The sequence below is a fragment of the Urocampus carinirostris genome, chromosome 10 (genome assembly GCF_059441175.1).
Source record: "Urocampus carinirostris isolate Australia breed hairy pipefish chromosome 10, RoL_Ucar_1.0, whole genome shotgun sequence".
Lineage (NCBI taxonomy): Eukaryota > Metazoa > Chordata > Actinopteri > Syngnathiformes > Syngnathidae > Urocampus > Urocampus carinirostris.
The window spans coordinates 32389105-32404801 of record NC_142358.1 but is presented as its reverse complement, the minus strand read 5'-3'; the positions used below and the strand labels follow the sequence as shown (position 1 = coordinate 32404801).

Here is a 15697-nt window from a genome sequence, read left to right as displayed (position 1 = left end):
AAGTAACCCTACCCTACCCAACCCTGACTGTTCATCATTGATTAACAGATACCTCAGACAAAATTTAAGAAAAAAACAAAAACAAATTTTAGTTCTTTTTCTTGGGTCCAAGTATGATAACAGCTTCATATACTTGTTCTCTCAAATCTCCAGCTCCCAGCCATAACTTCTCCCTTGGGGACCCAATAAACACCTGATGCTCCTCGCTCCTTCCTCCGAAGTCTTTAGAGTACAAAACGTTTCTGCCTTTCGTCAACAGCGTCTTGACATGGAACCGTTCCACTTTTTTCTCCTACTAAGCGTCTTTTTCCACTTTTACACCTCCGTTTCCACTGAGGCTACGTGCAAGCTGAAGGCCAAGTTCAACCTGAGTGGCTACAAGGATGTGGAGAAGAAGAAGGTCGTCATTGGAGGGATGTTTCCCGTCCACATGAGGGTTACTTCGAATGCTGGGAACACTTCAGGGCTGCCTGTGTCCTCAGATTGTGAAGGGTAAGTCAAGATAGTTAACAGGGTTACAGGATTACTTTTAAAGTAATTGAAAGTAATCCAGTTCAAGTAACCCTACCCAACCCTGATAGTTAATAGTATGTTTTGATTAAGATGGAGAAAGATTCCATTATTTTGATATTTTGTCACAGGTAGGTCAAATCATTTAATTCTCTTTATTAAAATATTCAAATCGTCTTTTGTAACAATGTCTAGGTTAAAGAAGACTGGATAAACGGAGACAAAGTAGAACAATGACAGGTAAATAATAACCAGGGTTGGGTAGGGTTACTTTAACTGGATATTTGGGGGTGGCAGTAGCTCAGGAGGTAGAGCGCTCGTCTTGGGATCGAGGGATCCCAGTTTGAATCCCGGCTTGTCCGTGTTACATGTCGAAGTGTCCTTGGGTAAGACACTGAACCCCTAAAACCCCCAATAAGCAGGTTAGCGTCTTACATGGCTGCAATACAAGGCCGCTATTGGGAAATGTGAAGCACACTGTAAAGCGCTTTGGGAAGTCATTGACTTGAAAAGCGCTATATAAATGCAGATCATTTCATTTCATTACTTTCAATTACTTTTGGATTACTCCAATACCAAATATGCTAATAAAAGGAGCCTTTGGGAGTAACGGAATACATGGAACGGCAAAAATGATGTTAGCAAGCTGTTTGGATTTATTTTCATTTTGTTTCTGTCGCATTTTATGTTCGTTTTGCCAGAGATCAAAGCCAGGAGAGAAAGCTTACCACGTGTTGTGAGTCATCATTTCATTCATATTTAGTTTCTTTTGTCTTTTATTAGCATATTTGGTATTGGAGTAATTCAAAAGTAATTAAAGAAAATAATCAAGTTAAAGTAACCCTACCCAACCCTGATAATAAAGTAATCAAAAGTCAGCGAGAGAGAAACTCGGTCGAACCCGAACATAATGCTTGACATTTTAGGCAAGACCCGGCCCGAAATTTTGATCGGTTCAGGCCTCAGACTCAATATATCACCTGTATGCTGAAAGTGGCAAACAAAACTTTTTCCCTCGTGTGAAAGGCTGTTTCGCTTCGGAGTCGTCCGGCATTTCTCTATTAAATCAACACAAAAACATTTTTCCTTTTAGTTTAATGGCTGTTTGTTCAATTCCTTCTGTGGATTACCGCCCCCTAGCCAATTATAGTTTGTAAAACAGCTACCCTAGACCCACTAGCAGGAGCTCAGGGTGTCGTGTCCAGCATGGTCGCCGTGGCGACCGGCTGGCCCCGCCCCCTGGGCACCAGCTGAAGCAGATCGCCTAATTTGCGCGTTTGCTTCTTAAGGGGGGTTTGGGTTTTGCGGGTGCTGGCTCACTGCATTTTCTGTCTGCATTTTCCGTTCTGTTTTGCTCTGTCCTGTTTTGTTTGATTCGGAGGAAACCTGTGTTTTCACGTTTTGAGTAAAAGCCTGTTTTTGTGTTGTTTTGTCCCTGAGTTTTGGACAACTTTTATTTTGCTAAATAAAAGTTTTGATCGTCAACGCAAATGAGTTCTCCCTTCCTGCTTCCTGCTTCCGTTCTGGTCCGGTCCTCGTGACACAGGGTCCAATTCAGAATCTATTTGGCCAAACCAATTGATTTCTTGAAAACTTGTTTTAGGGTACACGGCATTCAGGGTTTTATATAAAGGCCTCTGGGTAGATATCCCAGCCTGGGAACAACTAACGGCGGAAATGTGATTGGTTGAATGCTTAAATATGAATGACAATATATGGAAGCAGCACAACCAGGAAGAAGCAATAAAAGGAAGCTGATAAACAATCGAGAAATATTTAATTTAAGTATTGATGGAAAAAATATAATTGACATCACGATTCCTATAACTTTTTGGTCAGCAGAGAGGGCCTTGCAGGCCCTGACGCCCTATCACTGTCAAATTGGCTATAACCCACAGACTTCCGGTGAAAGCTCTGAATATGTAATGCTACTTCTGGTTCCTTTTTATTCAAGTTACTTCTGGTACAATGGCATCTTGTTTGGTGGCAAGTTACCTTTGAGCATGGCACAATTCATAAATGATCGTTATGGGAAGGTATTTAAACCCGTGACAAATTAATGTGACGAAAACGCGACACACATTTAAAATAAAAAATATCATACATGTCATGTTTTGCCGTACAAAGTACGTTTATTATGCATTTTAAGACGTGTACGACATACAAGAAAATCTGTACGAAAAAACGCAAATTTGTCAATTATGGGTATCATCCGTTATACACCGACTATCACGAAACTGCAAATCAATCAAGTCAAACGAGTTCGCCGCGGTAGCCTCTATCTCGGTATCGTTGTTTTTTTCCCGTTGCATACGAAGCGAGCGGTTTGATGCTACTGTGCGCATGCGTCTGCCGCCTCGGATTTCATGTGGTAGTTATGTAGTGAAAGGAGTCCGTCTCTTTTTAGAGAACCGGCTTTTTTGGCTCGACTCATTAAAGAGAGCCAGCTCTCAAACGGCTCACTTGCTTTGATGCATTATATTAAGAATTACCGTATTTTCCGCACTATAAGGCGCACCTAAAAGCCTTTATTTTTTTCAAAAGCTTACCATTCGCCTTATAATACAGTGCGCCTTATATATGGATCAATATTAAGTCGCAAAGTCTTGCAACTAATGCAAGCAGCCGCCGACTAGATTTTCCCCCGAAGGCGAAGTTGTCCGCGGTGTATGCTGGGATTTATTTACCGGCGTTTCATTTCCTAACCAATGTGTCAATCATCATTTGAATCAGTCACTATTGGCTAAAGTTATTCGGAGGTAAAGGGGGCGGATCCTTTTTATCATTTACAAGCTCGCATAGGCTAAAGGGGCGAAACAAAGCCTGCAATTCGCCAAAAAAGATGAATGTGAATCACACAGTTGGGTTGCACTACGGCATAGAGAAAACATGTTTTACTATTCTGTATTTGTAAATATTTTACTCTCCTGGATTTACTACACTCACGGTTGTAAGAAGACCATGGTTATGTATCATTAATGAACGTGATGGCTGCAAGAGAACTTAGGTGAGCTATGCGGATTTATATTTTCCCGGTATCTTGTTTTAGAACGATCTTGATGTTTCTGTGATGAGTCTATTTTTAAACTAAATTAAATTCAAAGTGTTTATTGTCATATGCACAGTAAGGAACCCCGTTTCCTTGCAGGATAAAATTCTTACTTTGCTGTCTACACAGTTGCCTGCAAAAAATAAAATGGAAACTAAGAAATGTTTATTTGGTGACATCGTACGGACACCGCATCCGCACGTGTCTACGACACGTATTTGCTTCTTTGCAAGCTTTGGGAATGTTAAGGGGGTAATAAGTTGGACTGAACAATCTGACTGTTTTGTCGACGTTCCCATTGTAGCGCCTTATCATCCGGTGCGCCTTATGTATGGAAAATATAGGACCAAAAACTATTTTTTGGGGGGTGCGCCCTATAACCTGGTGCGCCCTATAGTGCGGAAAATACGGTATTATTGTTGTAGAAAGAAGTTAAGAAAAAAGGAAGTATAAAAGGAGAAAATGAAAAAAGTATATTACCAACAATAATTTAATGGAGAAAATGATTTAATAATTTGAATAAGAAAATGTATTATTCTACTTATTTATATTTGCATCTATTTTTTCCTTCTTCAGTGAACGTCCAAGCTACTTAATTTTTGAACTTTTTTTTATAATAAACCTCATTCATGTCGAGCAACTCAGTATCTCACAACAAAATGTTAATTAACAATATATATGATATAACGAAACACATGTACAATATAACATGTTAAACTACATAAATAAACACGTTTGAAAAAAAAAATATGGTGTAAGATTATTTTGCCCCGCGACCCTACTGAGGATAAGCGGTGTAGCTAATGAGATGAGATGAGAAGATTATTTTGCGTTTTGTAAGGGCATGGAGCTATGGAGGTTGACAGGTATGAAATATGTTTTTTTTAACGGGATGAGTGTGTTGGATCCATTATACTGGAATGGCTTGTTACAATTCTGGTCCTTTTGGAGAGTACCGTATTTTCCGCACTATAGGGCGCACCGGGTTATAGGGCGCACCCCCAAAAAATAGTTTTTGGTCCTATATCTTCCATACATAAGGCGCACCGGATTATAAGGCACTGCAATGGGAACATGGACAAAACAGTCAGATAGTTCAGTCCAACTTATTACCCCCTTAACATTCCCAAAGCTTGCAAAGAAGCAAATACGTGTCGTAGACACGTGCGGATGCGGTGTCCGTACGATGTCACGCAAATGCATCGTTCCGAATATCATTCGGAAGGTTAAAGTCTTGGGATTCAAGAAATGCCAACCATTCCTTAGTTTCTATTTTCTTTTTCGCTCGCAACTTTACTGTGCATATGACAGTTAAACACTTGGAATTAAGTTTACTTTAAAAAAAGACCCATCACAGAAACATCGATATCACTCTAAAACAAGATACTGGGAAAATATATAGCCGGAGTAGCTCACCGAAGTGGTTGCGTTCAATAATAATGTGCAACCATGGTCCTCTTATATCCGTGAGTGTAGTAAATCCAGGAGAGTAAAATATTTACAAATACAGTACAGAAAAGTAAAATACTGTTTTCTCTATGCCGTCAACCCAACATGCTATTTACATTCATCTTTTTCGGGCAATTGCAGGCTTTGTTTTGCCCCTTTAGCCTATGCCAGCCTGTAAATGATAAAAAGGATCCGCCCTCTTTACCTCCGAATAACTTTAGCCAATAGTGATCGATTCAAACGATGATTGACACATTGGTTAGCCAATGAAACGCCGGTATATAAATCCCAGCATACACCGCGGACTTCTTCGCCTACAGGGGAAAATCTAGTCGGCGGCTGCTTTCATCAGTTGCAAGACTTTGCGACTTAATATTGATCCATATATAAGGCGCACTGTATTATAAGGCGAATGGTCAGCTTTTGAAAAAAATAAAGGCTTTTAGGTGCGCCTTATAGTGCGAAAAATACGGTAACTCAATTTGAAACAGGCACTCAATTCTCAAATCAAATCTTCCTCCTCCAATCACACGCTAGGATGAATTTCCGAACCTTCCGCTGGACCCAGACCATGCTGTTTGCCATCAATGAAATCAACAGCAAGGATGATCTGTTACCCAACACGGACCTAGGCTACGTCATCTATGATTCCTGCTTCACCATCTCCAAAGCGGTGGAGGGCACCCTCACGTACCTGACCGGCCAAGACGAGGCAGTGCCGAACTACCGCTGTGGCACGGGGGCACCCCTCGCTGCTCTTGTTGGGGCGGGGGGCTCGGACCTGTCCATTGCCACTGCCAGGATCTTGGGACTCTATCATTTTCCACAGGTAGATGTATATGTACTGTATATACATGAGGACGTCTTTATATGGGCAACTCTACACACGACAGTTTCAATGGTTGGATCCCTGAACCACTAGGGTCGTAGGGGAACCATTTCCTGTGGTGTGTCTTGAGCAATTACAGCCCGGTGGCACCCGTCCCTCCAAAGGCCAACCAACCAACCAGATGTATGTACAGTAGTACTCTTTATACAGCCACCTCTACACACGACAATTTCGTTGGTTGGTTGATTGGATCCCTTAACCACTGGGGTTGTATAAACACCATTTCCTGTGGTGTGTCTTGGGCAAGTACAGCCCAGTGGCGACCATCCCTCTCCAGTAGAACAGTAGTACCTCTTTATACGGGAACCTGTACACACAACAATTTCAATCATTGGTTGGATCCCTTAACCACTAGGGCCGTAGGGCCACCATTTTCTATGGTGTTTCTTGGGCAAGTACAGACTGGTGGCGACCATCCCTTTCCAGTAGTACAGTAGTACCTCTTTTTACGGGCACCTCTACACACGACTATTTCAATGGTTGGATCCCTGAACCACTAGGCTCGTAAGGGCACCAATTCCTATGGTGTTTCTTGGGCAAGTAGAGCCTGGTGGCCACCATCCCTCTCCAGTAGAACAGTAGTACCTCTTTTTACGGGAACCTGTACACACAATTTCAATGGTTGGTTGGATCCCTTAACCTCTAGGGTTATAGGGGCACCATTTCCTATGGTGTTTCTTGGGGAAGTACAGCCTGGTGGCGCCTATCTCTCTCCAGTAGTACCTCTTTATATGGGCGTCCATAGACACAACAGTTTCAATGGTTGGATCCCTTATCCACTAGGGCCGTAGGGGCACCATTTCCTGCGGTGTGTCTTGGGCAAGTACAGCCCGGTGGTGCCCATTCTTTTCCAGTAGTACCTCTTTATACAAGCACCTCTACACACGACAATCTTAATGGTTGGATCCCTTAACCACCAGGGTCGTAGGGGCACCATTTCCTGTGGTGTGTCTTATGGAATTACACCCCGGTGGCACCCGTCCCTCTACAGGCCAACCAACAAACCAGATGTATAAACAGTAGTACTCTTTATACGGGAACCTCTACACATGGAAATTTTGTTGGTTGGTTGATTGGATCCCTTAACCACTGGGGTTGTATATACACCATTTCCTGTTGTGTGTCTTGGGAAAGTATAGCCTGCAGGTGACCATCCCTCTCCAGTAAAACAGTAGTACCTCTTTTTACGGGAACCTGTTCACACAACAATTTCAATCGTTGGTTGGATCCCTTAACCGCTAGGGTCGTAGGGGCACCATTTTCTATGGTGTGTCTTGGGCCAGTACAGCCTGGTGGCGACCATCCCTCTCCAGTAGTACCTCTTTATATGGGCATCCATACACATGACAGTTTCAATGGTTGGATCCCTGAACCACTAGGGTCATCGGGGCACCATTTCCTGTGGTGTGTCTTGTGGAATTATAGCCCGGTGGCACCTGTCCCTCTACAGGCCAACCAACCAACCAGATGTATATACAGTAGTACTCTTTATACAGGTACCTCTACACATGGCAATTTCTTTGGTTGGTTGATTGGATCCCTTAACCACTGGGGTTGTATGGACACCATTTCCTGTGGTGTGTCTTGGGAAAGTATAGCCTGCAGGTGACCATCCCTCTCCAGTAAAACAGTAGTACCTCTTTTTACGGGAACCTATTCACACGACAATTTCAATCGTTGGTTGTATCCCTTAACCACTAGGCTCGTAGGGGCACCATTTCCTATGGTGTTTCTTGGGCAAGTACAGCCTGGTGGCACCCATCGATCAGTAGGTCTCGAACCAGGGACCTTTCAAGTGTGTGCTAACCCGGAATGAATTTAGCTTGTATGTAGAGGTACCAGTTAATACAGTTCTCCAGGGGTTACAATATTTGAACATGGACCTCCCTCATTCTTATTTAACCATTCTTCAGGTTAGCTACGCCTCAAGTTCCTCAGCTCTTAACAGCAAGTTCCAGTTTCCGACTTTCCTGAGGACCATCCCCAACGATGAAAACCAGTCGAGAGCGATGGCCCAGCTGGTGCTGCACTTCGGCTGGACCTGGGTCGGAACCATAGCCGCGGACGACGACTACGGCAAATACGGCATCCAAGACTTCAAGGAGCAAGTAGAAGAGGCCGGTGTCTGCATCTCCTTCTCGGAAACTCTGCCCAAGGTTCGTTAGCATTTTAGCGCTCGCAACCCGTCTTGTGTTGCGTTTACTGTCAAGTCCAGTTAATTCCTCCCAATTTTCAGGTGGATTCTCCTGAAGACATCAAGCGAATCGTCCAAACGGTTATCGAATCCACGGCCAAGATCGTTGTTGTATTTTCATCAGACGTAGATCTCAGTCCTTTAGTGACGGAGCTGATCCGACAAAACGTCACCAATCGCACTTGGATTGCCAGTGAGGCCTGGGTCACCTCAGCTCTCATCAACCAACCTGCAGTACGTCTAATTCTAACAGCAGGGGGCGCCAACGTTCTTCGAGCTGAGAACCACTACTGTACTTTGCTATTGATGAGTCCAAAAAGGATAGTAGGTAGGTAGGTAGGTAGGTAGGTAGATAGATAGATAGATAGATAGATAGACAGACAGACAGACAGACAGACAGACAGACAGACAGTGATTTGTAGTATTTCTGTTGTAATTATTATGTAGCATTATATTTGTAGTATTTCTGTTGTAATATTTATATAGCAAGATCTGTGTATTTAAGTATCACTGTTGTGGTATTTTTGTAGAAATATTTTGATATTTTTCCATACTAGTATCTTGTAATGGTTCTGTTTTTTTAATATTACGGTAGTTGACTTTTTGTAGTATCGTTGTTGTAATATTTCTGTAATAATAGTATTTTGGGATCATATTATCAATGTCGTAGTATTTTTGTAAAATGTCTACATTTTTTCCTGATCAGAATGAAGATAAAATAATATATTAGGTCCCTGTTTTGAATCACTTAAATTGTTATTTAGTTTTGTAAATAGAGACAAATTCGAAATAAGAAATGCTCCCCTCCCTCTCACACGCGCCCAATGCGCTGAAGGAAAATACGTCCATAAACTTTTTTGTTTGCAGTTTTTTGTGACATATTTACAAAATAACTCTGCTTGTACCTTGTTTTAAAACCGGTGCTGCATCCACGGTACGCATTCCTAGTAAAATTTTAGTATTTTTTTTACATCTGCGCACCACCCACCACATTCCGTTTGAACAAACGCGCCTTGCCGCATTCACAGAACAATGGTGACAAGATGGGCTGTTGAGTTTTTCGTTTTAAATAACACGGCCTTTTGGCTGTCCGCTGGTCATTCTGCACGGGTAAGAAAATTCCTGGGATTTCTAGTGCTAAATGGCAAGGGAGGGGCTACACAAGAAACCCCTGACCTATAGTATATTTATCCTAACTTAATCACTCAATGTTGGCTATTATTTGACTATGTGTTTCCAGGTGAGCTCTGTGCTTGGTGGCACGATTGGTTTTGGGGTGAAGAGGGCTGACATTCCTGATCTCCAACAACATTTACTTGATCTGGATCCTTATGCTGATCCCCTTACTGAAGAATTCTGGGAGACGGTAATGAAGCCGATCCGGGTGATGTGATATTCCAAAAATGTAAACAGAACACTTGTGTTCAGAGGTTGTGTAGCTCAGTTGGTGGAGTATCAGGCCATTGATCTGAGGGTCCAGTGTTCAAGTCCCACTAGTCCAGGAGTCTCCAACCTTTATCAGACCTAAAGGGCATGCGGTTTAAAATTAATTTCTATGAGAGCAACTTAGCTCGATGGTTTTCTAAACAGCTGAAAAGGTAGCTTGATAGTTAGCTAGAAAAGTAAACAGGTAAAAAACTAAAAAGGCGCATGATAGGTAGGCAAATGAGTAAAAAGCCAACTGAATTGCCAGATAGAAATTTAAAGAAAGCTAGATAGTTAGCTAGAAAGGAGGCCCACATTTAGTTTGATAACTAGCAAAAAGTAAGGTACAGTGGAACCTCGGTTCTCGACCATAATCCGTCGCAGAACCCTGTTCGAAAACCAATTTGGTCGATCACCGAAAATCGTTTTTGCCATTAAAAGTAATGTAAAATCATTTTAATCCGTTCCAAATCCTTGAAGGCTTACCATGAACGTAAACATGAAGCTAACCCAGGCTAATCGTACGTTCGCGTTGGCGTAATCTTCCATACGAAAGATTACGCCAACATGAACGTGTAAAAATAAAAAAATCAGGTCGTTTACACGTTATTTAGCACCGGGGTCTCCACAACAAGTGCTGAGCGGTTAAAGGATAAAGAAAAGATTTATGAATAGGATTTCTTACCTTTGTGGTGGTCTGCAGAGGCCATGCTCTATTCCCTCGAAAGAAGGGAATCTCGCACATCTTCTTCATATTTTGCTATTATTTCTTTCTTAAATGCAATAGTTGTACGCACTACTCTTCTTTTTTCACCTGTAGCAACTTTGCTGCTTGCACCGACCTTCTTCCGAGGCATAATTAGGGGTTATAACACTCCATTCACCGATATTAAAAACGAAAGCAAAAAGAAGTGCGCGCTCACGTGACAACAGTTCTTCACGAGGGGTGGGGGCAATCTACACCCGTACGCCGCTCAGCATCGCCCCTAGCGTACTGGCGTTCGACTCCGATTTTTTGAACGAAAAGCGAAGCAAGAATTTTTCTAAATTTTGGGTCGAAAACCAATTTGTTCGAACTGAGAGGCGTTCGAAAACTGAGGTTCCACTGTATAAATGTTAGCTGGATAGTATGCAAAACCTGTAAAAAGCCAGCTAGATGGCTTGCTAAATAGCTAAAATGGTAGCTTGCCAGTTGGCTAGAAAAGTAAACAGGTAAAATTCTAAAAAGGCCCAAGAAAACTGATTGAAAGAGTAAAAAGCCAACTAAACAGTCAGATTGAAATTAAAAGAAAGCTAGATAGTTAGATAGAAAGGAGGGCAAAATATAGCTTGATAACTCGCTAAAAGGGTAAAATTTTAGCTGGATAGTATGCAAAACATGTAAAAAGCAAGGTAGTTAGCTTGCTAGCTAGAAAAAGCCGGATAGTTACCTTGCTAAATAGCTAAAAAGGTAAACAGGTAAAAATAAATAAATAAAAAGGAGCTAGATAGGTAGATAAAAAAGTAAAAGGCGGAAAAAATAGCCGGATAGAAAGCTAAAAAAAGCTATATGATAAGCTAGAAATGAGGTCAAAGGTTAGCCTAGTAAATATAAAAAAAATGTAAAAAGCTAGCTAGATAGCTTGCTAAAGAGCCAAGAAGTAGCTTGATAGGTAGCTAGAAAGATTAACAGTTAAAAAATCGACAAAGGAGCTAGATAGCGAGCTAAAATAGCAAACATCCAACTAAATAGCCAGATAGAGAGCTAAAAAATGAATAAATAAATAGATGATTAGCTAGAAATGAGGCCAAAATTTAGCTTAAAACAAGCAAAAAATATAAAAAGCTAGCTAGATAGCATGCAAATATATAAAAAGCTACACAGATAGCTAAATAGCTAAAAAGGTAGCTTGATTGTTGGCTAGAAAGATAAACATGTAAAAAACTGAAAAAAGAGCTAGCTTGCTAAAAAAGTAAATAGCCTACTAAATGACTAAATAGAAAACTAAAAAAGCTAGATAGCAAGCTATAAAGGACGCCTAAATTTAGCATGATAACTAGAGAACAAAAACGTTGAAAACTGAAAACTTGAAAACTTTTATTTCAAACATTAAAATAAAAACAGGACAAAAACCATGAGTCAACAACAAAATAATGTCACACGACATGTTCGAAAAGGGGTAGTCAGAAGCAGATGCTTATTTAATGTTAGCTGGATACTAAGCAAAACATGTAAAAAGCTAGCTAAATAGCCTGCTAAATAGCCTGCTAAATAGCCTGCTAAATATCTAAAAATGTAGAAAGATAGCTAGCTACAAAGCTCAAAAGATAGCTAGTCCGCTGGCTAGAAAAAACCCCTGCACATTTGCTGTATGAAACCTATAAATTGTAATTTACTTTGTTGGATAATAAATAAAACAAAAAAAAACACAGAGACCGATTACCTCACAATGTGTGTTTTTTCAGGTATTTAATTGCACTCTGGATTATGGAAAAGCCTTAAGAAAGTCCAAAGAAAGAGCCAAGACATTCAACGGGACCCTGTCCAAATCGGCTGGGGTCCTTCCTGGCGATTTGTGTACAGGCAGTGAGTCCCTAGCTCAAATCAACAACACCTATTCTGATGTATCTCAGCTGCGAATAACTTACAGGTAACTAGCGCTGACTTATGTCGATTTTGCTATCGTAGGTGTATTTTTAACGTGGAGTTTTCTTACACAGTGTGTACAAAGCGGTGTATGCTGTGGCTCATGCTTTGCACAACCTAGAGCACTGCGAACCGGGAAAAGGGCCGTTCATCGGAATCGGTTGTGCTGACATCAGCAAGTTTGAACCGTGGCAGGTACGCATTTTCCGGCATGTTGTCAAGTGTTAGGGAAAAAAACTATTAAAAAAATGTAGCATTTACCAAATTGTTCGAATTAGTTATCTGACTCCATTAACCAAACACAAACGTTTCGTTTCTTTATGAAAAAATGAACGAGAATAGCCGACATTTTCACACAGGGGTAGATTTATTTTCTTAAAGTACCGTATTTTCCGCACTATAAGGCGCACCTAAAAGTCTTTATTTTTTTCAAAAGCTGACCATGCGCCTTATAATACAGTGCGCCTTATTTATGGATCAACATTAAGTCGCAAAGTCTTCCAAATAACTTGCAGCCGCCGACTAGATTTTCCCCCGAACGCCAAGTAGTCCGCGGTGTATGCTGGGATTTATTTACCGGCGTTTCATTGGCTAACCAATGTGTCAATCATCATTTGAATCGATCTCTATTGGCTAAAGTTATTCGGAGGTCAAGGGGCGGATCCTTTTTCTCATTTACAGGCTGGCATAGGCTTAAACAGCAAAACAAAGCCTACAATTGGCCGAAAAAGATGAATGTGTATAGCTCGTGGTTGACTGCATACAGAAAGCATTTTTTTACTATTCTGTATTTGTAAATATTTTATTCTCCTGGATTTACTACACTCACGGATATAAGAGGACATTGGCTGCACGTTATTATGAACACAATGACTTCGGTGAGCTACTCCGGCTATTTATTATCCCTGTATCTTGTTTCAGACTGAACTCGATGTTTCTGTGATAAGCGGTGCAGATAATGGATGGAATGGAGTTTCTATTTTTAAATTAAACTCAATTCCAAGTGTTTATTGTCATATGCACAGTAAAGTTGCGAGCGAAAAAGAAAATAGAAACTAAGGAATGGTTGGCATTTCTTGAATCCCAAGACTTTAACCTTCCGAATGATGGAACGATGCATTTGAGTGACATCGTACGGACACCGCATCCGCACGTGTTCTCGACCCGTATTTGCGTCTTTGCAAGCTTTGGGAATGTTAAGGGGGTAATAAGTTGGACTGATCTATCTGACTGTTTTGTCGACGTTCCCATTGTAGCGCCTTATAATCCGGTGCGTCTTATGTATGTCAAAAATAGGACCAAAAACTATTTTTTCGGGGTGCGCCCTATAACCCGGTGCGCCTTATAGTGCGGAAAATACGGTATTTAACTAAGTGAATTCCATCGAATTAGCAGAATTATTGTCGAATTTCTCTAATTCATGGGTGTCAAACAGGCGGCCTGCGGGCCATATCAGGCCCGCTAAGGGATTGAATTCGGCCCACGAGGTAACGCTGAGGGAAGCGCAAGAGAAAAATGAGCTGCAGGTTGAAATATGTCAACTTGATGTTGCTAAAATAAGGTGCTTCTCATAAAGATGCTTTAGTATATTTCTCTCTCTCTCTCTCTCTCTCTCTCTCTCTGTCTCTCTCTCTGTCTCTCTCTCTGTCTCTCCTTTTCTCTTTCTTCGTTCTTCTTTGTCTCTTTCTCTCTGTGTGTCTTTTTACCTTATTTAGCTCTCCTTTCCTTTTTTCCTTTTCTCTCTCTTTTCTCTCTTTCTCTTACTTTCCCCTTCTCTCGTTCTCTTGCTTCCCCCTTCTCTCTTTCTACCCCTCTCTCTTTCTCTCCTGTTTCCTTCCTTTCTGTCTTTCACCCTCTCTCAATATTTCTCTTTTTATTTCTCTTGTTTCTCTCATACTCTCTCTCTCTCTCTCTCTCTCTCTCTCTCTCTCTCTCTCTCTCTCTCTTTTTCTCCCTTTCTATTATTCCTTGTCCCACACTCTCTTTTTCTCTCCCCCTCCTTCTATTATTTCTATCTCTCTTTTTTTCTTTCTCCTCAATCTACTAGACCGGCCTCCGAGAGAACGTTTGTTCTATCGTGTGGCCCCCGAGTTAAAATGAGTTTGACACCCCTGGTCTAATTAGTCTTCGTCGAGCCTCCCTCTCATTCTCGATCTGATCTCCCATCTCTTCTTCCAACTTCTGTCTTCTGCCCACGTCTTTTCACAAGCTGGGGTGTTGGCTCCTCCCACATGGGCGGGCCAGAAACTCCCCACGTGGCCTCCACCAAGTCGCCACCTCGTCTGACCAGTGCGTCACAGAGGCCCCTCCCATGGGGCGGGTCAGGTGCCAGCTTCACCACCTCCTCGCCGAAAGGCGCCGCCATGTCTAAAGGAAACTCACAACAAGAAAGCTTATCAGAACAACTTCTCCAAACAATGTCTCCTTTCCCGCGTCACAGGCTCCTCCGGCGTCCGCCCTTGTCCCCGTTCTTGCTGTTTTCTGTAAACATCCTTCTTGTCTAGGCCGCACTGACCCCAAGCCTTTCCTGTGAAAATTCCCCACGGCATTCAACAAACGTAATTTTTATAAAATTGTATAAAATCCCTTATAGTCAAATAAATAAAATATAGGTGAATGGGCTAAAAATTTGATAATATCGCAGTACAATTTAATTGTCACGGTTTACGATCCCTTAACCGCTTGGGTCATCAGGGCACCACTGAGGACGTAACTCTGGACAGATTTCCTCACCGCTGATTGATTTGGTCTGTTTTTAAGTCGTGTGTTAGCACCAGTCCATTCATTGATGTTGTCAGCCTAGTTATTTTTCCGTCTTCCTGTCCTTTAGCCCCCTTGTTTATTGTTAATTCTGCAGCATAAACAGAGAATTGAAATTACGTTACTCTCAACCCTAAGTGTCTAGAACACAGGTGTCAAACAGGCAGCCCGCGGACCAGATCAGGCCCGCTAAGGGATTGAATCCAGCCCGCGAGACAACACTCAGAGTAGCGCAAGAGAAAAACGAGCTGCAGGTTGAAATATGTCAACTGGATGTTGCCAAAGCCAGGTGCCTCTCATAAAGACACTGTACTTGTATTTCTTTCTCTCTATCTCTCTTTTTCACCCCTTTTCTCCCACTCTCTGTCTCTCTTTTTATCTTCCTTTGTTGCGCTTTGTCTCTTTCTCTCTCTGTGTCTTTTTAACTTATTTTGCTCTAACTTCCTTTTTTCCTTTTCTGTCTTTTCTCTTTCTCTCTTCCTACCCTTCACGCTTTATTTTCTCTTTTCTCTCCTTCTGTCTTTCTAATTCTCTTTGGATTTCTTTTCTCCTCTCCCTTATTTTTTCCCCTCTCTCACGACTTTTTCTCTCTTTTGTTTCTCATGCTCTCTCCCTCTCTCTCTTTTTCTTTCTCTGTCTCTCCCTCTCTCCTTTCCCCTCACTCTTTCTCTTTATTACTTTATCGCTCTTTTTCTTTCTCTTTAATCTACTAGTCCCCGACAGAATGTTTGTTCTATCGTGTGGCCCCCGAGTTAAAATGAGTTTGACACCCCTGGTCTAGAAGATTAAATAAAA

General features: G+C 41.7%; 1 protein-coding gene across 1 annotated transcript in view; it reads left to right on the top strand.

Annotated features, from left to right (window-relative positions):
* The first annotated feature begins 268 nt into the window (after positions 1–268).
* The window catches only part of vmn2r1 (vomeronasal 2, receptor 1), a 28109-nt gene continuing 12680 nt past the window's right edge, over positions 269–15697 (top strand). Inside the window, exons 1-7 of the mRNA XM_088346174.1 lie at positions 269–492; positions 5546–5837; positions 7811–8053; positions 8134–8325; positions 9332–9457; positions 11962–12146; positions 12217–12337. Of these exons, the coding sequence (XP_088202300.1) occupies positions 269–492; positions 5546–5837; positions 7811–8053; positions 8134–8325; positions 9332–9457; positions 11962–12146; positions 12217–12337 (1383 nt within the window). The remainder of the gene's footprint in view (positions 493–5545; positions 5838–7810; positions 8054–8133; positions 8326–9331; positions 9458–11961; positions 12147–12216; positions 12338–15697) is intronic.